At 46.9% G+C, this 25,797-nt stretch overlaps 1 protein-coding gene across 5 annotated transcripts in view; it reads right to left on the bottom strand.

Moving 5' to 3' along the window:
* LOC135918257 (uncharacterized) overlaps positions 1–25,797 on the bottom strand; it is a 203,042-nt gene that overhangs the window by 83,949 nt on the left and 93,296 nt on the right. For all 5 annotated transcript variants that reach the window (XM_070533552.1, XM_070533551.1, XM_070533555.1 and 2 more), the window contains one exon: positions 23,367–23,585. In XM_070533552.1, coding sequence (XP_070389653.1) covers positions 23,367–23,585 — 219 coding nt within the window. The remainder of the gene's footprint in view (positions 1–23,366; positions 23,586–25,797) is intronic.

Below are 25,797 nucleotides of genomic sequence, written 5' to 3'. Positions count from 1 at the left end.
GAGAAGAGAACAGACGACGTTGATTAGGAGGGCGGGGGAACGGAAATAAAGAGCCATCTCAAGCCTTGCACACTTTTTACAATGAAACAGAGGCAAGACCAACATATTGTCATGGGTATAAAACTATTTACACGATGTATCTATAAGGCGTATATAAACAACAGCCGAGAATCCCGAGAGGCTATCGCCACTTCGTCGTCTTCACCGTCGACGACCTTCTCTTTTCCCACCGTAACACGACCCCCCGCAGAAAAAGCACCATCCCTGTGCTTCAGACGGGGCCGTCGGTAAGGGCATAGTGCGGCTTAAGCCGAGAGACGTGTACGAGGTAAGGTGAAGTGGAAGCGGGTTTATCTCGTAAGTGACAGTTGGTTACTTGACGTAGGACACGGTAGGGCGCCTTGTAGAGCGGAGGAAGTTTCTCGCAGAGACCCACTCAGCGGAAAGGGGATCAAAGTAGCAAGAGAGAGCCTGCTGGAATATAAGTTTAACAATGGCGGCGATTGTAAGCGTGCCGTTGAGATTCCTGCGTATCCAACAGACGAGTACGGGCAAGCTGACGCGCATGGTCAGCGTGGGCATACTCGGTCCTCGAACCCTGTATCAAGGGGAGTGAAGTGTCCAATGGCAATACAGGGTCACGACTGAAGGGTAAATAAAGGGGGAATAGCCAGCAGTATTGTAGTGTGATGAACCATAGGCGAATGTGAGATAAGGGAGTGCCACATCCCAGTCCTTGTGGTCTGGTCGGATGAAACGTATTTTGATAGCATGTCAGCGATGGTCCGATTAAGTCGCTCAGTAAGGCCGTTGGCCTGGGGATGATAGGAGATAGCCAGTTTGTGCTTGGTAGAATATGAGCGTAGGATATCGGCAACGACTTGGTAAAGTCCGGCCGCGGTCAGTAATGGGCTGTCTTGGGGCGCTTTGTAATAAAATGAAATCGCGGAGTAGGAAATCTGTGATATCGGTTGAGCTGCTCATCGGAATTGCCCGCGTGATGGCATAGCGCGTCGCGTAATCAGTAGTGACAGCGATCCACCTGTTGCCGGAGCTGGACTCAGGGGAAAAGGCCAAGCAGATCCAAACCCCCGCGAAAGAATGGCTCAGGTGGAGTCTCCATCGGCTGCAAGTACCCGGCAAGCAGCGTTGCTGGCTTTTTGCGATGCTGACAGGGCTTGAAAGCAGCTACATAGCGCGGTACGGAGCGTGCGAGGTCGGGCCAGTAGAAGCGGCGGCGCACGCGGTCGTAAGTAGGAGAAAACCGAAGGTATCTCACAGTTGGGGTGCCATGACGCTCCTGAAGCACGGTTGAGCAGAGGTGTTAAGGAACGACAAGGGAGAAGGGGAGGACCGTCCGTATGAAAATTGCGTCAGTACAATAGCCCGTCGTTGAGAACGAACCGCCCCAATGATGGATCAGTAGAAGCAGATTCCATTCAGTCAACGAACGACCTTGAAGTAGTGTCATGGCGTTGCTCGTCGGCCATGTCCAAAAGCTGGAAAATATAAAGAACACTTGGGCAAGCGTCCCTGTCCGCGTTGGCGGGTGTGTGTACAGGGTAACGGAATAAGCTGTCGCCGTCCATGTGTAGGCAACCAGACCTATATAGCACCGAATAGGAACACTCTCGTAGCCGCAAAGCCCCTCGTCCAAGTCTCCCTGTGGAATCTTTTAAGGACGAAAGCCAACAAAGGGCGTGGTGGTCCGTTAAAATAGAAAAGGGCCTGCCGTATAAATAGGGGCGAAATTTCGCCACCGCTCAGACAACGGCCAAAAATTCGTTCTCGGTAATAGAGTAGTTGCACTCCGCAGGCGACAGAAGACGGCCAGCGTACGCGATGGCACCCTCATGGCCGGGTTAAATTTGTGCCAAGATAGCACCGATTCTGTGGCCTCTGGCATCGGTGCGCACGTCTGTAGGGACTGAAGTAGCGAAGTGTCCTAGAATCGGTGGGGCGGTGAGCATAGTGGTAAGGTGAGAAAAGGCGGTGGCCTGAGAGGATCCCCATGAAAACGGTACACTTTTCATCACGAGATTTGTGAGAGGGTGTGCTACAGTGGCAAAATATTTAGCCAAGCGGCGGAAGTAAGTGGCATGACCAACGAAACTTCGGAGGTCTTTTGCGGACAGTGGAACAGGGAAGTCTTTCACAGCGCGAATTTTCTCTGGGTCCGGTCGGATGCCAGTCGCAATGACGGCGTGGCCAAGAACAGTAATCTCATGATGGCCCAAGTTACATTTCTAGGAGAGTTCAGCTGTAGACCGGCCTTGCGAAAAACGGCAAGTACAGCTGAAAGGCGCTCAACGTGTGTGCTGGTTGAGAGCGAGAACGCAATAACATCATCTAGGTATCAGAGACAAGTCGACCCCTTCGATCCTTAGAATAATGAGTCCATCATACGTTCAAAGGTAGCCGGAGCGTTGCATAGCCCAAAAGGCATCACTTTCAAGTGGTATAGACCATCAGACATTACAAAGGCGGTATTTTCACGATCTAGATCATCGACAGCGATTTGCCAATGTCCGGACCCTAGGACGATGGATAAAATATACTGTGCCCCATATAGGTAATCGACGACGTCATCGATACGAGGTAGTGGGTAGACGTCCTTTTTGGTGATGCGGTTGAGGTGGCGGAAATCGATGCAGAATCTCCATGAGCCAGCCTTAGTTTTGACCAGCACGGCAAGGGACGCCCATGGACTTGACGATGCCTCAATTAATTCTTTCGCTAGGATCTTGTTTACTACCGCTTTGCTGACGTGACGCTCCTAAGCTGAAACTCGTACGGTCACCGATGGATGGGTGGATTATCGCCTGTATGTATACGATGTTTGACAAGTGACGTCTGGCCTAAGGATCGGTTGTTCAGGTCGAATATATCCTTGTACGAAAGCAGTAAACTACAGGGCTGCTCAGTCTCTGGAGAAGTGAGATTCGGGGTGACCATTTTCCTAATGTTTTTGTCAGTACATTTGGCATACCGGAAATTCTCACAGGAAGCGTCGATGGCAAAAGTCCAAACGCAACTAACCTCTAAAGCCCTGATTGCAGCCAGGGTAATATCTTTAGGGAAATTTGTTTAGCCAGCCCGAAATTCACCGCAGGGAGGTACGTGTGATTGTCTGTGACTCTCAGTATTGTATGCGGCACAGTAACGCTGTAGGTGAGAATGATGGCAGTTATGGGAGCGGAGATGTCATCACCATCGGGAACTGTCGTAGAAGGCGACATTTCGTTGTATGTCAAGACGTGTGGTGGAACGTAACCAAATTCAGTCGATCTTAGGCGAATTTCGTGTAGCGTTGGTGAGAGGCAGGTCAAGACGCACAGTACTTGCGGAACGATCGATAAGCGCTGAATGGGCGGAGAGGAAGTCTAGGCCTAGGATGAGGTCATGTGGGCATTGGTCATGCAGGGTGAAACGGACAACAGTATGACGGCTGGAAATGCTCACACGTGCAGTACACATTCTGACAACGGTCACCGTGCTTCCGTCGGCGATTCGCATGAACCAAGTAACAGCAAGCGTAACAATGTTTTTAAAAAGGCCGCATAGGCTGCTGGTCTTAATCGATGAGTGTTCTCTGGTATCTATGACGGCTGGGACGGATGTGCCATCAACTTGGACGCCAAGAAGGTTATGTCTCGTAAACAGCGTCAAAGGGAGGTGTTGCGGCGAATCCGACATTGCAGCACCACCTCGAGATGTCACATTGTCTTGTTTTCCTGCTGGGACGGTCCTGGGTAGGACGGCGAGGGGTGAAGATTGGGTGGATGTGGCTGCGACGGTGTAGCAAGGGCGAGCGATCATAGCGGCGTGCCGAGGTAGTGGCGTCGGAAGCGTCGTAGAAGCGACGGGGGAGGAACTTCAGGGCGAACAATTCCGGGAGGTGTTTCTAGGAGGGGACGGCCAACGACTCCAGCAGTGATGGGAACGGTGACCGAGTCGGCAGCAGCAGAAACAGATTGGCCTGTCGTCAGGTGTACGCTAGCCCGAAGATTCCTGGTAGTGTAGAGATAACGGACACTGTGAAGTGGACTGTGATAGGACCGAGGCATAGGAGCAGAGGAGGGGCCACGACGACTCAAGGACCAGGCGCAATTTCCTGAAGAACCACTGGCTGGATCAGCGATATCTTCTCAGCAGTGTTTTTCCAAGACGTCTGTTGAGGAGAGGCAGGAAACCTACTTCGAGTTCGTAGCGTACAATTCGTGTCATGTTTTCGCTTGGTCGTGGTGAGCTAGGTTGGTCAGTGGGGTCGGTACAGGAAGAGGTCGCTGCAGTATTTGAAAGCCATGTATACTGACTGTATGTACGGCAACTCTTCACCAGCTCGACACAGTGGCCTTTCTTCATGATGGCGTCGAAGGCCGGTGAGTTTCTGAAGACCAGAAGGTTGATTGCGTTGTCCGCAATGCCTTTGATAATTTGTCCAACCTTTTTCACCTCTGGCATGGACGTGTCAATCTTATGACTGAGGGCAAGGACGTCCTCAATGTAGGATACATACGACTTGGTAGAAGTGTGGGCACTGGTGGCGAGTTGTTGCTTGGCGGCTAGTTGTCGACCGGTCGGATTGCCAAAAACGTCGGACAGATTTTCTTTGGATAAGCCCCAGCTGGTGAGCTCTTCCTTGTGCGTGTAAAACCACTTTCGCGGTGGTCCGTCCAGGTAGAACACCACATTCGCCAGCATTATAGTTGGATCCCACCTGCTCACCTTGCTGACGCGCTCATACCTCTTCAACCATTCTTTTACGTCAACACCATCGAGTCCGGTGAACTTGCCGGGGTTTCGCGGCTGAGGCAGAGCAATATACTGGTTATGCGTAGTCGTATTACAGCTGCAGAGGCGCTGCCTTCCACTGGAAGCATGGACCCAGGCTGGGTGAGGTGTCCGCTGCCGAGCTCCGTGGCGAAGACGCTTACCCCGCACGTCCACCAAAATGTCACGGGTATAAAACTATTTACACGATGTATTTACGACACGTATATAAACAGCAGCCGAGAATCCTGAGAGGCTGTTGCCACTTCGTCGTATTCGCCGTCGAAGACCTTGTTCTCTTTTCCCAACGTAACAATATCACAAAGAGCAGACACAAAATGCAACACTAGCAAAAAATAGAATTCTTGTAGTAAAACAATAATTGTACGCCATTCCAGTGTGCTAGAGAGTTCGGGGCTTCCGAAAATATGTATCGCATCATTGAACGGTCATATTTTGTGGAGGCTCTTTCAAATACGTTTGTTACGCGTCCTGTATGTGCATATGTATGTAGTTCATTTCCCTAGTTTCTCTAAGCAAAAATAATCAACTTGTGGAGAATTTATGGTGTTTGATGGTGCAAGAGACAAATATGGATAAAGAACGTCAGGAAACGGTATTGAGCGATCGATGGATTGTTGAATAGCAGTAAGTAGATGTAACGTGGCTGGGGTGGGGGGTATAGAGGCCGAAAATTGATGGGTCAATAAATGCACTAAAGATTTACTTGAAATAAAACTATGGCAGGCAGTAGAATGAGGTGGGCTGTGTGTACAAATGACGTATAAACATAGCACATTCCATTATAATAATTTTCAAGCAGCGCTACTTCTTCACTACGACAAGGAGGTGAAGGCGTGTGCTATATATAGTACTGTCACAACGTGTGCGTCCATTAGGACGCCGTGCTACGGATCACTCGGATGTATAACATCTAGTAAGCGAACATCGTTAAAAAAATCTGCAGTTGAGTTCAAGTCACATAGCGGGTCTTTGCCGAAAACAATACTGCTGGGTGAAATGTTTTATGCTTTATTCTTTATTCTTTATTCATCAATTACCCCGCAGCGCCCGAAGGCGTTACAGCAGGGGGGTTACAACATGGAATAAAATACATCTTCGTTCACACAATGCACTTGCTTTTCAGTCAGCCTATTCCACTGTTTAATTGTTCGAACAAAAAATGAGTTGGCATACATGTTCGTCTTGGCAGGATACTCGAGGATTTTGCAACTATGATCAGTTCGTTTTGAGATGTAATGACGTTTCAGTAGGTAAATTTCCCTATTAATTCCTGTTTTATTGTAATATATCGAATATAGAAATTTTAATCTCAGTTTATTGCGGCGGGCAGAAAGTGATTCCCATCCTAGCTCAGCCTTCATTGCAGTGCAGCTCTCCTTTCTTCCGTACCGCCCCAAGACGAACCTGGCAGCACGGTTTTGTATTTTTTCCAGAGCGGCAATGAAGGTTACCTCGTGGGGGTCCCACACAACACAGCCATGCTGCTCTGTAATGCAACAGCACGGAGCTTTTTTCTTTGATCTTCTGCTTCACGACGTTCAAGGAAGACGTGGAGAACAGTTAGCGTATAGCTATACTTTCCGCAGCCATGAGGATCGCCGCTGGCTAAGAGTTAAGAGTGTGCACCATGCGTGTGGCCTATTCAAAGTTGATAGTACGTAATCGCAGTTCGCCGTATTTTTATTATGGGTGGCCGGATTTCTAATTGTGGCTTTATTAAATGATGCTTAATACATGAGTCTGCGTCCCACAAGCATCACCAGTAACACATCAGTTTTTTGTGTAAAAGAAGTTAGAGATCTATGGCAGGGATAGTGATGGAAGAATTATGATCATTTGATCCTATGGATGTAGCGACGTTGTTTGCAAACCTATTGCCTTCAGTACCTCTCCATCCAGGAATCCAGCATATTATTTATTAAGTAGTGCAAGATTTGCGTAGAGCCAAGTAAAGCTCTGCAATTGCTGGTCTCTTATCTTTCTGCAACGATAATAAAGGTTTACCAACACTTAAAGAGTCAGTACAGAGAACTGCTTTCCGACGCTGGATATTACTGGTGTAGGTTACAGCCGGTAGTAATGCATACGCCTCAGGTGTAAGAATACTTGTTTCGTGGTGCAGAGGAACGGATATCATGAACGGTGGGCCTACCGCTACAAAAGAACCACCGGCACGTGACTTTAATGCCTCGCTGCAGAATTCTGGGCGCGCGCATTTTGCCTGAACGTCTAAGAAGTGCATTTGAATATGTTTCGGGGGCATGCTTTTTAACTTCTACAAAAGAGGAGCCACAACCTATGTGCCGCTACTGCTATGGCGCTAATAAGTTTGAGGGAGCCATAACGATATGTACGTGCAGTGGGACATTTATTTCTTCGCTCAGCTTGCTCACCCTTGGCGAGGAAAGTTCTCTAATTGGAGGTCGATCTTGCAAAAAAGTGCGGCAGACGTTCTAACGGTTTTATAACACGGGTGCTCATAATTAGATTACACGGTAAGGACAAATGTGAACCTAACATGTCATTTGCATGTAGTGTGACCATTCATTGGATTATACGTATAAACTTAGCCCGCGACATGTTCTGAAGTTACCTGTGGCTCTGCAAATGCCAATCGGGGAATGACATCCAAAATCTATAATGCACATGGAGCACCAGACGATACACCATGGAACCATAATTTAGAGGGCACCGTACGAGACTACTGTACAGGTTCATCAAGCAACCGCGTCACTGCCCCATGTCGTGAGACCAGAATATTAAAAATATGCATTGTTTTTAAACTTTGGATTGCAGGTACTTTGGACATGGAAGGAATGTAAGTTTAAAATCATGCATGACACCTTGACATTTCGGCTGTGTGTTCAAAGGCAAGCTCTGACCATGGGGCTGGATACTGGGCTATCGGACAAGGCACCTCTTCATTGCAAAGGGGATGCAGGAGCTTTTCTGAGAATTCCACTTGAAGCAGTTCACATCTATCAATGCCGTCTTTGTTAAGCCCGAGCTGAACTTGTCACTCTCAGACTTCGCGGTTACGTGATTTCAATCCAATCTGCACGTCATCAACCTAGGCCTAATAAAACATACTTTGAGTTATAGACGAATGTGGATAGTTTATTGTAACAATAAAAAGGATCCAGCTAAGTAGGTCACCCTGTGGTACCACAGTTTCCTCTCTAACATACACAGAGAGATCATTACCCGTTCTAACACAGAAAGTTCGGTGTGAGACATAGCTTCCGTTTATGCTAAGCATGTTGCCACGGCCGCCCATTCCCGATTGAGGTCGTATAATATCTTAGTGGCATTTGGTGCCATTGGCCTTATCTATATCTAGAAAAACTGGCACAAAATATTGTTCATGAACCTCAGTGTGCACAGCCTCAGTGTGCACAAGATAGTGGGTTATTGGCCAGCCTTCTCGAAAACGAAATCGATAGGGATCACGCGTTTTGCTTCACCGTAGAGAAAGCAAAAACGGCGATTTATCTATTTCTTGAAAAGCTTGCATAGACAGCTTGTGAGCGCTATCACATGGTAGCTTGTTACCAAGGGTGGAGCTTTACTGTGCGTCAAAAACGGCACAACGATTGCTTCTTTCCATGTATCTGGAAGGTGTTGGGCTACCAACATGTTCTTAAAATGTGTGATCAATGGAACTTATGTGTCCATGTGGATGTTCTTGCTCATGTGAAACATGAACAGATCTGCTCCTTGCATAGAGCTTGTGCAGACGTTCAATACTACCCTGAGGTCGCAATGCTGAAAGTACGGTTATATCGATAGTATCTTCTGCAATTGTGGTCAGTGTCTTGTGTTCCTCTATTTGTTTATATTTATTATATCTCTGTGAACAGTGAGCGGAGCAAGATACACACTCAAAATGTTTACCAATAACGTATGCCTGGTCTTCCAACCTGCTTCCTTGTTTATTTACAAAACCCAGTGGATGCGGTTGCTGCCCATTTAGCCTTCTTGGCGAATTAGACACTTTTCTTCCTAGATATACAAATTCCTTCTCAAAAGAAACCCTCGAAACACTAGCTTCCCAGGCAACAACGGTATACGTGGACGCAGCCACATACACCAGAAGGGCGAGACAGACCAACCCCAACGCAGTAGCGGTGGTGATAAACTCGGATATGCGAGAAATCGTCAGCGCATCTCTACGGGACTGCACGGTAGTCGAGGCTGAAGAAGCGGCCGTCGCTCCAGCGGCAGCGGAGGGCTATCGGACTAGGCGGTCCTTAACAATCCTAACCGACTCCCAAACAGCGTGCCGAAACTACATGTTCGGCAGAATAGGCCACAGAGCGCTCCGCATACTCCGCTCTGAAGATCCCCACAAACAAAACCCAGAAAAAGAACAACCAATTAGACACACGATTATGTGGACGCCGGGTCACACGGACGTGGAAGGCAACCGTGAGGTCGACAGGGTAGCTCGAGGATACACTGCATACCGAGCACCCTCCGCCAATGTCCCTCGAGGAAACCGAGCCAGTCCCCAGAGAATACTCGGCTATCCTAAACCACTATAAGGGCACCAGATAGCCATACCCCTCGCCGCATAGCTCTCTCACTAGAGAGGACTCCGTAGCTTGGAGGCTGCTACAGACGGGTGCATATCCGAACTTAAACACCCTCAGCAAAATACAAACCACACAGTACACTGACAAATGCCCATGGTGCCAGGAAACACCCACGCTCTACCATATAACGTGGGCCTGCCAGAAAACAAATGCGGCGCCAATAATACCAAACCCGAGTGCGGAGCAATGGGAAGGAATGCTCTCCAGCGACCGTCAGGACGTCCAACTAGGGCTAATCTGACGGGCCCAGCTGGCAGCGGCCTCCAGCGGAACCCTGGACTAGGGGCAGACGGCCATTCCCAAGAAGATGGAAGACACCATTTGACTCCGGGAAATTCATAAAACTTTCTAGAGCTCAATAAACGTTTTTCCTCCTCCTCTTCCTCCTCCTCCTCTCGAAACTTGCTCTCCTATACTGCTGTCGTGTGAGCCTTTCCTGTGATATGGTCTGTTAAATCCAACAAGATTTTGTGCAATTGGATATCGCCCAAGAATGCCCCACGCGTAGTTTGCCTGTTTAAAGTTCGACTCATGTAATCGTTCCACCAGCGGTCTTGTTTTCCGCTTGAACGACTTTGTGTTTAAGTGATAAATTTTGCTGAGGTGTCAATAATAAAGGAGCTAAATTAAGTTAGAGCGTCATGTACGGTGAAACCGCTTATTTATAAATTATTTATATCCAATTATTTATTTATATTATTTCATAAATTAGTTCATTCTATAAAATGAACAAAATCGGCGGAGGATAGTTTCCACTGAGGAGCATATGAAGGACATTAGTGTTGCTGTATTAGGTTTAACGCTACCGTGTGCTGACCACTTCCAGAAGGATTCCTTAGTGCGCTCCATTCTAAAAAAAATTCCACGGACTACAGAGGCAGTCGCTAAATCTATACAAGAATATGAATTATGAGAGACGTTTTAAAATGTAGGCTCCTCTTTATTAAAGAGGTATGCGCCTGCAGTTAGCCTAAATTTTTCAATTATTCGTTCTCTCGTGTCTCGCACGTCTTGTGCTACCGGGGCTTAGCGGAGAGACGAGAAATAGGAGTCGGATTTCTGATTAATAAGGATATAGCTGGTAACATACAGGAATTATATAGCATTAACGAGAGGGTGGCAGGTCATGTCGTGAAACTTAATAAGAGGTACAAATTGAAGGTCGTACAGGTCTATGCTCCTACATCCAGTCATGATGACCAGGAAGTCGAAAGCTTCTATGAAGACGTGCAATCGGCGATGGGTAAAGTCAACACGAAATACACTATACTGATGGGCGACTTCAATTCCAGGGTAGGCAAGAAGCAGGCTGGAGACAAGTAAGCGGGGGAATATGGCATAGGCTCTAGGAATAGCAGGGGAGAGTTATTAGTAGAGTTTTCAGAACAAATAATATGCGGATAATGAATACCTTCTTCCGCAAGCGGGATAGCCGAAAATGAACGTGGAGGACGCCGAATGGCGAGAGTAGAAATGACATAGAATTTATACTCTGCGTTAACCCTGGCATCATGCAAGATTTGGACGTGCTCGGCAAGGTGCGCTGCAGTGACCATTGGAGGGAAAGAACATGAATTAGCCTAGACTTGAGGAGGGAACGGAAGAAACTGGTTCAGAAGAAGCAGATCAATGAGTTAGCGGTAAGGGGGAAAATAGAGGAATACCGAATCAAGCTACAGAATTGGTATTCGGGTTTAACTCAGGAAGAGGACCTTAGCGTTGGAGCTATGAACGACAACCTTATGGGCATCTATAAGGAGTGTGCAATAGAAGTCGGTGGTAACTCCGTTAGACAGGATGTCAGTAAGCTATCGCAGGAGACGAAAGATGTGATCAAGAAACGCCAATGTATGAAAGCGTGAAGCCCTAGAGCTAGTATAGAACTGCCAGAACTTTCCAAGTAATGCAAGACCCGCTAGTCAAGTGACATAACGAAGTATAATATGGAAAGAATTGAACATGCTCTAAGGAACGGAGGAAGCCTAAAAGCCGCGAAGTAAAAACTAGGAATAGGCCAGATCAGATGTATGCGTTAAGAGACAAAGCCGGGAAAAACGTTACTAATATGGATGAGATAGTTCAAGTGGCTGAGGAGTTCTATTGAGATTTATAGAGTGCCAGTGCCACCCACGACGATAATGAAAGAGAGGATAGTCTAGAAGAATTCGAAATCCCACAGGTAACGCCGGAAGAAGTAACGAAAGCCTTGGGAGCTAGGCAAAGGGGGAAGGCCGCTGGGGAGGATCAGGTAACAGCAGATATTTCGAGGGATGGTGGGCAGATTGTTCTAGAAAAACTGGCTACCCAGACCCAGTATAGGCAATGCCTCATGACTTGGAGCGCACCAGAATCTTGGAAGAACGCTAACATAATCCTAATCCATAAGAAAGAGGACGCCGAGACTTGAAAATTTAGGCTGATCAGGTTACTGTCCATTGCCTACAAAGTATTTACTAAGGTAATCGCAAATAGAATCAGGAACACCTTAGACTTTTGTCAACCAAAGCACCAGGCAGGATTCCGTAAAGGCTATTCAACAATACACCATATTAACACTATCAATCAGGTGATAGAGAAGTGTGCGGAATATAACCATCCCTTATATATAGCTTACATTGATTACGAGACAGCGTTTGATTCAGTCAAAACCTCAGCAGTCATGGAGGCACTACGGAATCAGGGTGTGGACGAGCCGCATGTAAAAATACTGAAAGATGCTTATAGAGGCTCCACAGCCACCGTAGTCCTCCATAAAGAAAGCAACGAAATCTCAATAAAGAAAGGTGTCAGGCAGGGAGATACGATCTTTCCAATGCTATTCGCACGTGTTTACAGGAGATATTCAGAAACCCGGATTGGGAAGAATTGGGGATAAGAGTCAATGGAGAATACCTAAGGAACTTGTGATTCACTGATGGTATTGCCTTGCTTAGTAACTCAGGGGACCAATTGCAATGCATGCTCACTGACCTGGAGAGGCAAAGCAGAAGGGTGGGTCTAAAAATTAATCTCCAGAAAACTAAAGTAATGTTTAACAATCTCAGAAGAGAACAGCAGTTTACGATAGATCGCGAGGCACTAGAAGTGGTAATGGAATACATTTACTTAGGACAGGTAGTGATCGCGGATCCGGATCATGAGACTGAAATAAACAGAAGAATAAGAATGGGCTGTGGTGCGTTTGGCACGCATTCTCAGATCATGAGCAGCAGGTTGCCATTATGCCTCAAGAGAAAAGTGTATAGTAGCTGTGTCTGACCGGTACGCACGTACGGGGCAGAAACCTGGAGGCTTACGAAAAGGATTCTACTTAAATTGAGGACGACGCAACGAGCTATGGAAAGAAGAATGGTGGGCCTGACGTTAAGGGATAAAAAAATAGAATATTGACTCAGGGAGAAACGCGATTTAATGACATCCTAGTTGAAATCAAGAAAAAGAAGTGGGCATGGGCAGGACATGTAATGAGGAGGGAAGATAACCGATTGTCATTAGGGGTTACCAACTGGATTCCAAGGGAAGGAAAGTGTAGCATGGGGCGGCAGAAATTAGGTGGGTGGATGAGATTAACCCCTCAGGGACCGGTTTCTTTTTTTCTTGCTATATTGAAATAAATAAAACCTAATAACTTACCTTTATACTAATAATCCACCTGCAAAAAACTATTACTCTAGCCTAATTAGTTTTTGAAATATACCCCGTGACCATATGGTCACACTGGGCCCTTACACTACAGCAAAATACGCGAAGTGAAAAACATTTATTTCAAGCCATGAAACGTCACAAAAAACATACATAGCGAATAGTCGAGCACTTATTTATTGTGATATGGTTTAAATCATGGAATACACATGCCGACGTCATACTTTGTGCGTTTTGGTTGCACTGCATTGTTGAAATTATCTCATGCACACCACCACCTCTTGCCATTAGGTATTGGTGCAACAAAGTGGGCCCCTTGGTCATGCCCTGTACCAGTCAGGACATCACCAGTCTTTGGGATTCTGCGTTGACCAGGTCCTCTAGGCTTATTGTCCCCATCGCATCAGGTAGCTTTGTGCAATTTGCCTGCGGAATCCCACCTGCGTGGCGTTCAACCCTGTGCTACGAATTAGCATCAAAATGTTGCTGATAGATACATCACAAAGTCAAGTGAAAATCGGCCACCACCACTTTTTGCCACGGATTGCAAACCTGTAGGCGCCTACATTTGCATCCATCTGGTCCGTACCTCCCATAAATCTTGTACTTAGCAAAAGTGTTTGAGCGGGGCACCTTGATTCGCTTCTTCTGAACACGAGAGGACCTGTCTGCAGATGACATGAATGGCCGTGAATGGTGCTTACGATCGTTACTACAGAATTGTCCATCAAGCGGACAACAATTATCCCATTGTCGCTCAGCACGGGTTCTTCGTGCCCGCTAGGTTGGCGCTTGACGAGTTCTCGTCCAGCGATAGCGTATTCTTTGGGAACACGGTTCTGCTTCACTGTGCCCGTGCCTTCGTACCTCTGTGCCTTGAGATGCCTGAGTAGCTGCATGCTTGTGAATAAATTATCAAAATAGAAAAAGAAAAGGAAGGTTGTGCGTCTCTGGTGCAAGTTCATCCACCATTTGAAGAAGTGGCGCCACTGCTTTTCTGAAGTCTTTTTAATATTTTTTTAGGTGTTCCGAGATCCCTGCTTGCCTTGATATACTTTGAAGTTTACAAGGTATTCGTTCTTGGCATTTAGGCGCCATACTTTATGCCCGAAGCAGATATGCTTTCCGCGTATGAACTGTTTCCAGTCATGACGACCATAATACTCAATCATACTTTCGTCATAGCTCAGGTGACGCACAGGTTGAAAGTGCTCCAGAAACCTTGTTTTCAACAGTGCCATCAATGGACGCAACATTGCCAACTTGTCACTAAGTGTTAGGCTTCCATTTCGCTCCGTGAAAGAATCACATTATCTGTATGAAGCGATTTCTTCGCATAGCATTCTAGGCCATCGTGTTGCACATATCCGTGCCGCTGTCTCAATAGCACCTTTTATCCGGCAAGCGGTTATAGCTGGAAAAAACGAGTACTCCAAGAAAACTTATCGGCATAACCTTGTTGAGTGTTCAATTATTCTTTGGTAACCTTTGTATCAGGCATATTCAAAATAATGTTCCTTGTTTGTTCGGCTAGCAGCTCCACGACGGCTTCGTCAAAAAAGAGTTCGAACAACTCAACAGGTGAAAAGTCCATGTAAGCAGCAAAGTTTGGGTGGGGAAATATGCCAAGGCTTTTCTGGAGATGACCGTTCGTCCACTTAGAAGCAGCGGATAATTTCGCAGGAATGGCCGCATCAACTACAGCAGAAGAAACCTCTGATGTTCCGTCACTTTGCCCACCGGGGTCGTTCTGGTCAGACTCGCATCCACCAATGCGGCCTCCATCAGCGAAAATAGTTTCAGCGCCGGCTCGTAGCTGCCGCCCTCTTAGATTGTCAATGAGCCCGTCTGAGTCTTCATCGGCCGAGTGTTCATACGAATTGGTGCTAGCCTCTGGCAGCTCGATAGAAATCACTGACACATCGTCATCTTTCTCTTCGAGTATCTTCACTATTTCTTCCAACATCTACCTATCCAGACAATAAAATAACAAATAACCACTGTGGGAACGTGCCAGCAGCCATGCAAGAGATGAGAATGCAGTTTAAAAAAATAAAGAAGTTGGGTATCCTAAAGGCCCAGCGTGACCATATGGCAACGCACAAGATAACGTACTCGTTCATGGATAAATCAAACTTATTTCTTTCAGAAATGCTCATTGAAGGTCACATATTCAAAGAGCAATATGGAGGTAACGATATCCGACTATTGCTTAAACAAGTACTGAAAAAAAAGCACTTACTCCTTGGAGCGATGCATCGCGACGCTACTCGCAGAGCGAAACTTAGTCCCGCCTTTGCGAGGGGCTCCCACAAAACGACTGACAGCTGCTGACACTTGGTATCCATAAAGGGGACTCTAATCTGTCAATCAGCATGTCAAAGGCGATTTTGGTACAGTTTTGTTAATAATTCTTATTGGAAATCCACTGTGCAGATTAACGTGACCATATGGTCACGCTGGTCTTTAATGGGTTAAGAAGTTTGCAGGGACAACATGGCCACAATTAGTACATGGCGGGGGTAGTTGGAGGAGTACGGGAGAGTCCTTTGCCCTGCAGAGGGCGTAACCAGGCTGCTGCTGCTGCTGATGCTGATGATGAGGCAAGGTTCAGGGAGCTTGTCAATGAGGTTGTAAAATTACGTTTTACTGAGCTCATGATAGGGCGGTATGTAAATTCCTTGCACATATACAGCCTGAAGCACATATACGAGCGTCTGAAGGGCAAGAGTCCTATTCACAGCTATAGCTTCACCTCCGGACCAGCCAGAAGCAGGTCGCGGTCTTTACGAAAAATGGCAAACTGCGTGAGAAAGTTCTACTCTGCAGATTTTAGGTGTGCTTCTTCGACACACCTTTACGAAAATGCCATATTGCGTGACAAATTTGCACTGTTCCGGCTTTAGGTGTGTTTCTTGGACACACAGTACCTGTGGATTAAATTTATGTATGTGTTCTGTTATGTTGTCGAGGTTACGAAGAAGTCCTCCGACTGTGTCGGAGGACTTCTTCGAACACAGGCACGACCAGACATGACCAGGTCATCCCTGGTCATGCCTGTGTTCCACTGTAGTATCTGTGTACCTATATTGCAGAAGATGTTTGTGCTCTGTGTCCAATACACTAAAAGTAACTTAAATTAAACAGCCTCTTTGGTGTCCTCTGATGCCGATGTTTTTTTTTTGTTTGCTTTGTTTGAACGATCCCAAGAATCTCGCTGCTCCATAGGCACTAGCTTCGCCGACTGGCTGGGTTTTCCATCACCTCTTGAAAGGCACTATACTCGTGTTCTTGCAAGCAGTTCGATTGACATAAGGGCCTCATCTCGAGTGCTAGGCCCCCGAGGTTATTATCCCTGAGTCGATGGCCTCTTCTTCTAGAGGAGCCGGTCTGGCTGCAGGCACGAAGGGAGCGGATGGCGTCGCCGCTGGATCACTGCGTGTGGGCCGCACAGCCGCCGGAAACAGTTGTAGCGCTGCCCTCTTCCGCGCCACAGCAGTTCATTCAGAGGTATGATATCCGCCTGCGTGCTTACCTGAATCAGATATTTTCTTTCGTTGTTACAATTTCTTTCTCCTTCTTCCATGGTGGGCATGACCGCGAGTATGCTGCGTGCTACCCATCAAAGTTGGCACAGCGTGGACTCTTAATGTGTGTGCCGGAAGAATGTTTATTGGTGCTACACTTGGCGCAAGGCAGCTGGCTTTGGCAGTTCTGTGAACTATGGCCCAATCTTTGGCGCTTGAAACGTCTGGAGAAGCATGGCACGCATGGCCCAACACGAATCTTGGCCTACCCGACATCGCTGGACTCGGGTAGAACACTTGAGCAAAAAGGAAGTACTAGGTGTTTGGTATGGATTTCTTTTCCGTCGCGCTTTATTTGAACTCGTTTAACCTTGATCAAGCTTTGATCACTCGAGCTCTTCAGAATTTCAGCCTCAGTCAGCCCAAACATCAGAATCTGAGATGACGCCACGGGTGGTATTCATGGTATGGTGCGAGTTACTGTTAATGGAACATCTCCAAATGACATTAGATTGGGTAGTTTTATTGGTATGGCAATTATATGGACATTCCAGGCGCATTCCCCCACCTCGTCGCTGTTGGCGTCGCCGTGATGTTTCGTATGAAGTCCAAATGTTATTACGCCGTCGCCACGCACCGTATGGTGTATGTGCGAGCGAAAGTGAGTGAGGAGAGCCAATCATCGCAACTCGATCTCACGCACGCTAAGGAGTAAAGCCGGACTCTACGTGCGCGACGTCTACGTGCCGACGCACCGGTCGGAGGGGAGGAAGGGAGGAATGTGGCCGTCGTTGTATCCTGGCTGCGACAGCGTATGCGCAGCCGCGCGGGCCAAATCTTGAACGCGGTCTGCATTGGGGGCAGAGACTAGGTTCACCGTCGATTCATACCTACGTGCGTCCTGTGTTCTCGCCGCTAAGTTGCAGTAAAGCGATAGTCAGCCAGCATGAAGGTCACTTCACTCGATGCTGTCCCAGCGCTTCCTCACGCCAGCGTTTTGTCAGCGAGTGCCCGCGGTCATTGAGTTTGATGTGTTCATGTTGACCAGTGTGCGCAGAAACCATGCTTGTTTAGTTATTAGGCCAATGTGTACATGTTTTCTCAGACAATAAACTATTACCTTTGCACTTTGCAGCTGTCTACGAATTTTCCATTGCATTCGATGCTACACCTTTCGGCAGAATAAAACTGCGACTTTTAAATGCATAGGCATTGAGATGGTTACCGAACGATAAAAGTGTTCGTCCGCCCTTCTTTCGTTTAAGAAAATCGCTTTGAACAAAGAGCCAGCCAGCTGTGGAAGAAGACGACAAAGACCGCACGAGCAGTCGCACGAAAATGTCGAGGTGAACCAACTTGAAATTGGGGGGTAGGCAAAATTACCTTTCGGGGTAGGCGAACTTGAAATTTGGGGTTGGGTCAACTTGATGTTTGGGGATGGCCAAGCTTGAAATTTGGGGGTGAGCTAACCTAGATTTGAGAGTGAGCCGACTTATAATTTGTAGATGGGCCAAGTTGAAATCTGTGGGTGGGCAAACTTTGAATTTGATGGTGGGCCAATTTGAAATCGGGGGGTGGGCCAACTAAAATTTGAGGGAGGGCCGATTTTGGGAGTAGGCCAACCTAAATTTCTGGGTAGGCCAACTTGAAATATTGGAGTGGCCCAAAGTTCAATTCAACGCTGCTGAGGGTCCTTCGAGTCATGAATACCTCCGCGGGCAAGCGGGCGCGTTGAGCCGCTTGGCGCGTTTTCACTGGACCTTACTGAGGCGAAGTCATATGGCAGGTGAGAGCGTCTGTGGACAAGGAATGCGCGCATAATACAGGCTTGCGTGAGCGACAGCGAGGGTGACATGGCGTCGGGGCGATGCACTCGCCCTTCACGTAAGGCCTCACGGACTATTCGGTAGCTGGCGTTTGCTTTCGACAGCTCTGCTCCTTCGAGGCGCACTCGTACCTGGCGTTCCGGGTGGTTGGCAAACTTGCGTTGGAGGGGTTGGATGCGGCGAGAAATTCTATTAATGGTCGACTAAAGGCCAAGCATTCGTTTCCACTAGAAGGGCCATCGGTCATGGCTCTTCCATGGTCCCGGAAGGGCCATGGCTATGGCCATCTTGTGTTTCAAGTCAGCCTTAAAGAAAAAATAAATAAAGTATGGGGTTTTACATGCCAAAACCACTTTCTGATTATGAGGCATGCCATAGTGGAGGACTCCGGAAATTTCCACCATCTGGGGTTCATTAACGTGCACCTAAATCTATGTACATGGATGTTTTCGTATTTCGCCTCCATCGAAATGCAGCCGCCGTAGCGGGGATTCGATCGCGCGACCTCGCGCTCAGCAGCCTAACACCATAGGCAATGAGCAACCACGGCGGGTAGCCTTAAAGAAGTCACGCAACATAAAATACAGGAAAACACTGACAACTGGATTGTAAAGTTAGAAGAACCTGGTTTTCCGTAGTCAGCCATTTTAGCACTTGCGGATGCCATGCTTAAGAAGAATAAAAGGGAAAACAATATTGAAGAATCTGCGAGGGAACGCAAAAATAAAAAAAAGTACATTTGTGCTTTATGTTCACAAGACTTCCAGCAATTTAAAAAAAAGTGACCCGAAATGGAGATGATGGGGTGGTTTTGACTTCTCGAAAGCTTCCTGCATTATGCTCGCGCATTAAGAATCATGAATAGCGCCAATGGTGCGGAACAAAGAACGCCAATTCTTACTTAGATTACAGTGTTTTCATAGTCTATAAGAGTCTTCTATCACATGGCAAAGTATACGTAGGCCAAACAGGAAGATGTGTGAATGTGCGCTTGCTTTAGCATGGATTGTCCGTTAGAAATAAAGCGACTGAGCACCTTCCTACCCCCTGCTTGGCACGCCCGTGTAAGCAGATTCTGAAAAAAGTGAAGATATTGTCCCAGTGTCGAGATAGGCGAGCGAGAGCTAGACAAGGCATATCATATAAGAAAGAAGGGATATTGTTGTGTCAGCGACACCTGAGTTTATCTGTACAACAATGCGATCTCGTTTATTGATGAACGTAGTTAGGTTGCGTGTTGCATGAACAGAAAGTATTTTTGGTGAGTATGCTTTTTCCGCGGACGTGCAGGGATATATTTCTGGGATGCACTTATATGTGGTCTTTGTGGAATAAAGTTTAGTTGTAAGCCTGCGCCTGTGTGTGTGTGCTCTCTCAGTGATCGTTTGTTCGAGCAGTTATAAACCTTTTTTTCATGGGTAGATGTCTATAAGCTACGGAAGGCAAGTAGGCAAAATTATGCAAAAACGACGCCACTGCCGAGTCAAACAATGCTTACGCTTTAGTAGACAATTCTCAAGATTGCTGTAGTTAATTGTTATTGTGGTTTTAATTCACGTAGCTGCAAAAGCCGACGACCCCTTGTCATTATCCATAGTACATAAACAGGATGGAACAGTTCTGCCACACGGTTCGAAACATAAATGGTGAAATTCTTCTCAGGTGTTTGTATGGTTTTTCAGAATGAAGGATGTGGGACCGTGAAATTTTCTGTATTTGGTGTCGAAAAAACTGTGACATATATACAGTGCGCCTTTGTTTCCGAAGGCAATCGGGGAAGTTAGCAGAAGGGGCTGTCCATAAGTAGAGCTGGCCTTTTCAGCAGCGTGCCAACCACCTACCAACGCATCCAACGCGGGAACGCGGCAGAAGTTCCTGCAAGGGAAGCCTTGCCAACACCAAGTGTACATCGCTGCTATGACCAAATACAGCATAAACAAGACTTGTTAGCCACAAAAGGATAGATGACAAGAAACAACAAACTGTACAAGAGAGAGAAAATGCGTGGAGAGCGGGATAAGAAAAGTCGACTGCCGATTTCCTCAAGGTGGGTCAGCCTGAAGGCGTCATCTATGTGAAGCAGAGGCAAAAGAGGTGTTTTGCCTACATGCCTAAAATTGCATCCCTTCAGTTTTATCTTGTCCTACAACAATAATCGTCACCTGTCTTGTCCGCATTTCCTTCCTTTAACGCAGCGAGCCCGGTACTTCGAAGGCCCGAACAGCATGCGTGTTATGAGCGCGACTTAGCATTCTAAACGGAAAATTTTGGGAGCGCAGTGAATTCAAGAAAGGAAAGGAAATCAAGGCAGATGAAGATTATTGTTGTGTTGTATTGTTACCGTTGTGTTATTATTGTTATACACCGTATACGGCAAGGGGCCTTAAAGCTCCGAACACCCGGCATCGGCTCAACCCACGAGATCGCCATTTCCACAGAAACGACTAAGCGGCGCACGGCCAGGCGCTGAAGGCTGCAAACCTCATGTGCTCGGGTCCGTGGTGTCGCAAAACACCGACTAACTCAGACGCCCCTGTGGCTCCTCAATTTTTAGGTGTGATAACTTTCACACAAGAGTTTTTTAAACATGCCAAGTAGTGGATCCGCATGTAATGACTTCAAAATGTGTTTAGTCTTTCAGTGACGTGGTACGTGTGCAATTATTTGTGCAGCTGTCTTTTAGGCTATCTGTTTTAGACATGTGAGAAACTCTCGTGGTACCGCGCACATGATCGCAGTATCTGAGTGTTGACAAGGGCATGAAATAGCAGGAGTTTTACACACAGCTGCAAAAGAACCATATGCGCGATAAAACGCTAACGGTCCGCGGGAGCTTAGAGTTAATATGTTCGGCCTGTGCATTACTCAGCATGTTTTCTTGAAAGGGAAGACCGAGGCTTCTTACTACAGGCATCAATGGTGGATAATGCAGCTGGGGGGCTATGTCTAGCGTAACAGGTTTATGCTTCGGGTGGGAAAGTATGGATTTTTTTTCGAGGCATTTACTGTTAAATAATTATTTGTGCTTTATATATACAGCAACGCGAGTACGTTGTTTACTTTGCATATGATTTCAGGTATATTGTTGTTTGTAAATGATGAGCTAGTGCGGCCTGCACAAAGAAAAAATTTCGTAGCTTCATCCACATTTACAATGTCGTTTACGTAAATGTTATAACGTAGCAGTCCGATAATACTGAGTTGAGGCATGCCACCTGTCCTTAGTTAGAGGGGAGTCCTGCAGTCATTAATTTCAACTCTGTCTAGTCAATAAGAAAGGTAGGCCTGTATAAGCTGAGGAAATGTTCTCCAGAATCCACAATGTTCGAGCTTCTTTCTTAATGTAATGTGCCCAATTCTATCAAAGGCCGTGGAGGCATCGACTAAAATTCCGAGCGCCTACAGCGGACGTTCTGTAGGACGATCACTTTCAGGGATACTATCGCCTCAGCCGTCAGGTGCACGCTGATTGGCTGCTTGAATACTACGTCACGCGAAGGTGATAGTATCGCCGACAGCGATCGCCCGAGATACGTTAAGCATCATTTTGAAAAATGAAAGTGACCTGGCGGCATAATATACTGATAAGTAATAGACGAATATGATTCGCTTGCGGAATATTTAAAAAAAATTATTTTAGAAGAGAGAGGAAGAATTGAATCTGGCCTGTGATTTGACATGTTTTTTTCGCCAATTTAGTGACGTGGAGAAGGTGAGGAAAAGTGCCTTCTAAATATTTGGTTATTAATGTGCTCCAACATAGGAACGCTATCATACTCAAGAAATATTAAGATTGCCGTAATTTTAAACCATACATGCCACTAGAACGACTAATTTTGCAAGCAAATCCTGCAACAATATCTCCTGCCGTGAGTGGAAACGAAAATGCGCTTTCATAAATTTGCGAAGCCATAAATTTCATAGAATTTGTCTCGTGTGCAATTCTGCAAACATATATGAAGAAATCATTAAATGCCACGGCCAGGTGAGTGCCAGAAATTACATTATTCGTTACAGTTATCCCGATATACCATTTCGCAAGGCCATCGATTAAGAAGCGTATTTAATCGCTTCCAAACAAGTTAAGGCGTTTGCGCTACATCCGGGTGACGTAAGCTTGCAAAGTTCTCTAATTTACATATTCCTAAAACAAAGTTGTTAGTTGTTTTGTTTCTCGGCTCGCTATAAGTTATCCAAGGTCCTTTATGTCCCTTGATTTTATTTAAACTGCTCAAAACTGACATTCTTTATATTTATTGTTTTATATGCAATTCTTGGTTCTTGTGCACTTCGGGGCTGTTCTCTGGTTGCTGAGGGAAAGCACACGGTATACGCATCTATAATTTTCCCCATAAATGCAGCGTATGATTTCACCGCGTCAATAGTGCGGAAGGCAGCCTCCCAGTAGAGTTCAGAAAAAGAGGAAAGAGGCGTTCAAGGGTACTGTCAGAAATTTGCCGGAAAATTAAATACAAGCTGTACAGTAATTTCAGTCCGCTCTCCATAATATGATGCCACGTTCGGAAACCGCTGATGCACCATGTAGCACACCCTTCTGCATATATGCATGGTCCTGTTACACAGCCGGCTGAGTGAAAGGGGGGCCACAATCAAGACAGCGAACGCTGGAATCCGGCTGCGCTTCACTTCACAAGCTTAGTTAGGCCTCGATGGCTGACCCATTCATCGACTGTAATTAATGCACCAATGCGCACGAAACATCTGAGCTTTGAAAATATATCTTATATTTCCTTCTGCGCATTTTATTCCCATACGGAAGCGCTAGTGTACTTAGATAAGCGCTTGTGGGTTCAGCCTGAACATCAAGGCGGGTTCGTTCACAAATAAAGGCCTCAGCAGCATAATGGTCGAGCTAGCAAATCAAGGCAGTGGGGTATTTGATTTCAAGTTATTTATCACAGGCGGCAAGAACACGAAATTCGGTCTGTCACCTCGATAGGTCTTCCTTTGAGACGTACCTGTTGGTGGCAGGGTTGACGAAACGGGCGGTGTTGGTCTTGACGGGGCAGCTGTGGACACAGGAGGAGTGGTTGCGGGTCGTCGTGGTGAGGGTCGGGATGTCACAGGCTTAGTAACGGTTGGCTTGGAATAGATGGTGCCCGGATACGGTACATCTTTGATGTCATCCTTGACGTCGCCACCACCGCCACCGGCGCCGTCGTCCCTGTCGTCGATATCTGCAAGGTGCAAAGCGAGAACTGGGAATAGCTGCACGCGCTGTTAACAGGTCTTCCCGCTGACATTTACTATTGGTTTGCACGGTGGATGCAAACCTATCTGTCTCCCGCCACACACATTTCCGTCCGCCTTTCATTTCTCTTCACTATTCTTTTTTTTTCAATTTCAAGCAATTGTAATTAGGCCTGTGCTTTCCTTGTCCTCATTGCTTTTTGGCATTATATAGTCGCGAATGTGAACTTGCGAGACATGTTGTGGGTGATGCGCGACGCAGGCCTCCTATCTGGAGGACAAGAAGTCGGACGACGCTCTTAGGAAAAGCGAGCTACAAGACCAACTTTGGGCTGTTCAGAAGGCCTGGGAAGAAGGGGGAAACCTACGGCTCCCCGTCCCTACGTGGAGGGTGCGCTCTACACCTTGACAAACAGGCGGGTGTCCATGAGGACTTTATTGTGAATTAAAGTTTCAGCAACGATGATGACCACCCCCACTAACAAATAACCAGTCCCTCTCTGTCCTTTTTCACTTATAAACACACACACGCATATATATATACATATATGTATATGTATATATATATATATATATATATATATATATATATATATATATATATATATATATATATATATATATATATATATATATGTGTGTGTGTATATATTACGCAGACAGATGCAAACGAAAAGATATATACAAGTATATTTACAGGGGAATACGAGCCGCACTTGTTGTTGTTGTTGTTGTTGTAGCCTGCGGCACGTGTGGCTCCTACCCACGATGGCGGATTGGCCAAGAGGCATCAACCCGCACTAGCCTGCAATCGTCGTCGTCGTCTTCTCACTGCTCCCCTCTTCGTCGTTGCAAATACTGTTCTGTAGCACAACGCACGGCGGCAAAAGCGCGCTCCCGGAGCCATAAAGGCCGGACTCGGGAGCAGTGTAGTAGGGCTTGAACCTACTGACTTGCACGACATCACTAGATGCCACATTAGAGGACGAGGTTGAACTCACAGGTGCAATTTCTTACTTCACAGGCGTCACCTGGCAAAACACGCGGTAGGGCCCTGTGTATTGCGAAAGGAGCTTCTCTGAAAGTCCGACGTGACGAGAGGGCGACCACAGGAGCGCACTAGGCAAAAACTGTACGTCACGGTGGCAGGCGTTGTACTGACGCTGCTGAGTGGTTTGCGAGGCCGTCAGTCGAGCACTGGCAAGTTGGCGTGCATGGGCGGCGAGGGCCATGACGTCCCGCGCATACTCGCTTGTTGAGATCGCACCAGAAGGAAGTGTCGTCTCAAGGGGCAAGGTCAGTTCGCGACCGTAGAGTAGATAAAATGGGGTTACTCCGGCGGTGTCGTGCCGGGAAAAATTATACGCAATTGTGACGTAAGGAAGGACAACGTCCCAGTCGTAGTGGACCTTGGAAGCGTATTTGGATAGCATATCGGTAAGAGTACGGTTTAATCGCCCCTGTCAGGCCATTGGTTTGAGGATGATATAAGGTATTCAGCTTGGGTTGAGTGGAGGAGGAACGCACATCGTCGGCGATAACTTTCGAGAGGAAGTTACGACCATGGTCAGTAAGCAGCTGTCGCGTGTTCCCATGTAGTAAGATAATGTTACGCAAAAGAAAGTCCGCGACGTCAGTGGCGCAACTGGTAGGGAGAGCCCACGTGATAATAGTGTATCTGTTGGCGTGGTCAATTGCGACGGCTACCGATTTGTTCCGAGAGGCTGACGTGGCAAAGGGACCGAGGAGGTCTAATAAAACACGAAAGAATGGTTCCAAAGGTAAGGTTATCGGCTGAAGATGGCACACAGGCAGCACCTGAGCTGTTTTCCGACGCTGGCAGGGATCACCAGCAGCCACATAGCGTCGGACGGAGCGAGCGGGACCAGGTTTAATAGAAGCGACGGCGGACGTGGTCGTAGGTGCCGGTCACGCCAAGATGTTCTGCAGTGGGTGCGTCATGCATCTCAAAGAGCACTGTCTGTCGTAGATGTTTTGGCACGACAAGAAGAAGATCAGATCCGACAAGAAGGAAGTTCCTTCGGTACAGAATGCCGCCTTGGAGAACATATCGGCGAACGGACGTGTTGGTTGGTGCAGAAAGCAGACGCTCGATGAGTGCTCGCAGTTATAGGTCTCGGCACTGCTCGTTAGCGAAGGTAGACACAGAGAAAGTGCTGTTGGTGGTACTTCATTCGG

This window comes from Dermacentor albipictus, chromosome 2, assembly GCF_038994185.2.
Source record: "Dermacentor albipictus isolate Rhodes 1998 colony chromosome 2, USDA_Dalb.pri_finalv2, whole genome shotgun sequence".
NCBI lineage: Eukaryota > Metazoa > Arthropoda > Arachnida > Ixodida > Ixodidae > Dermacentor > Dermacentor albipictus.
The sequence above is the reverse complement of the archived record's forward strand: the minus strand, read 5'-3'. Positions and strand labels throughout refer to the sequence as shown.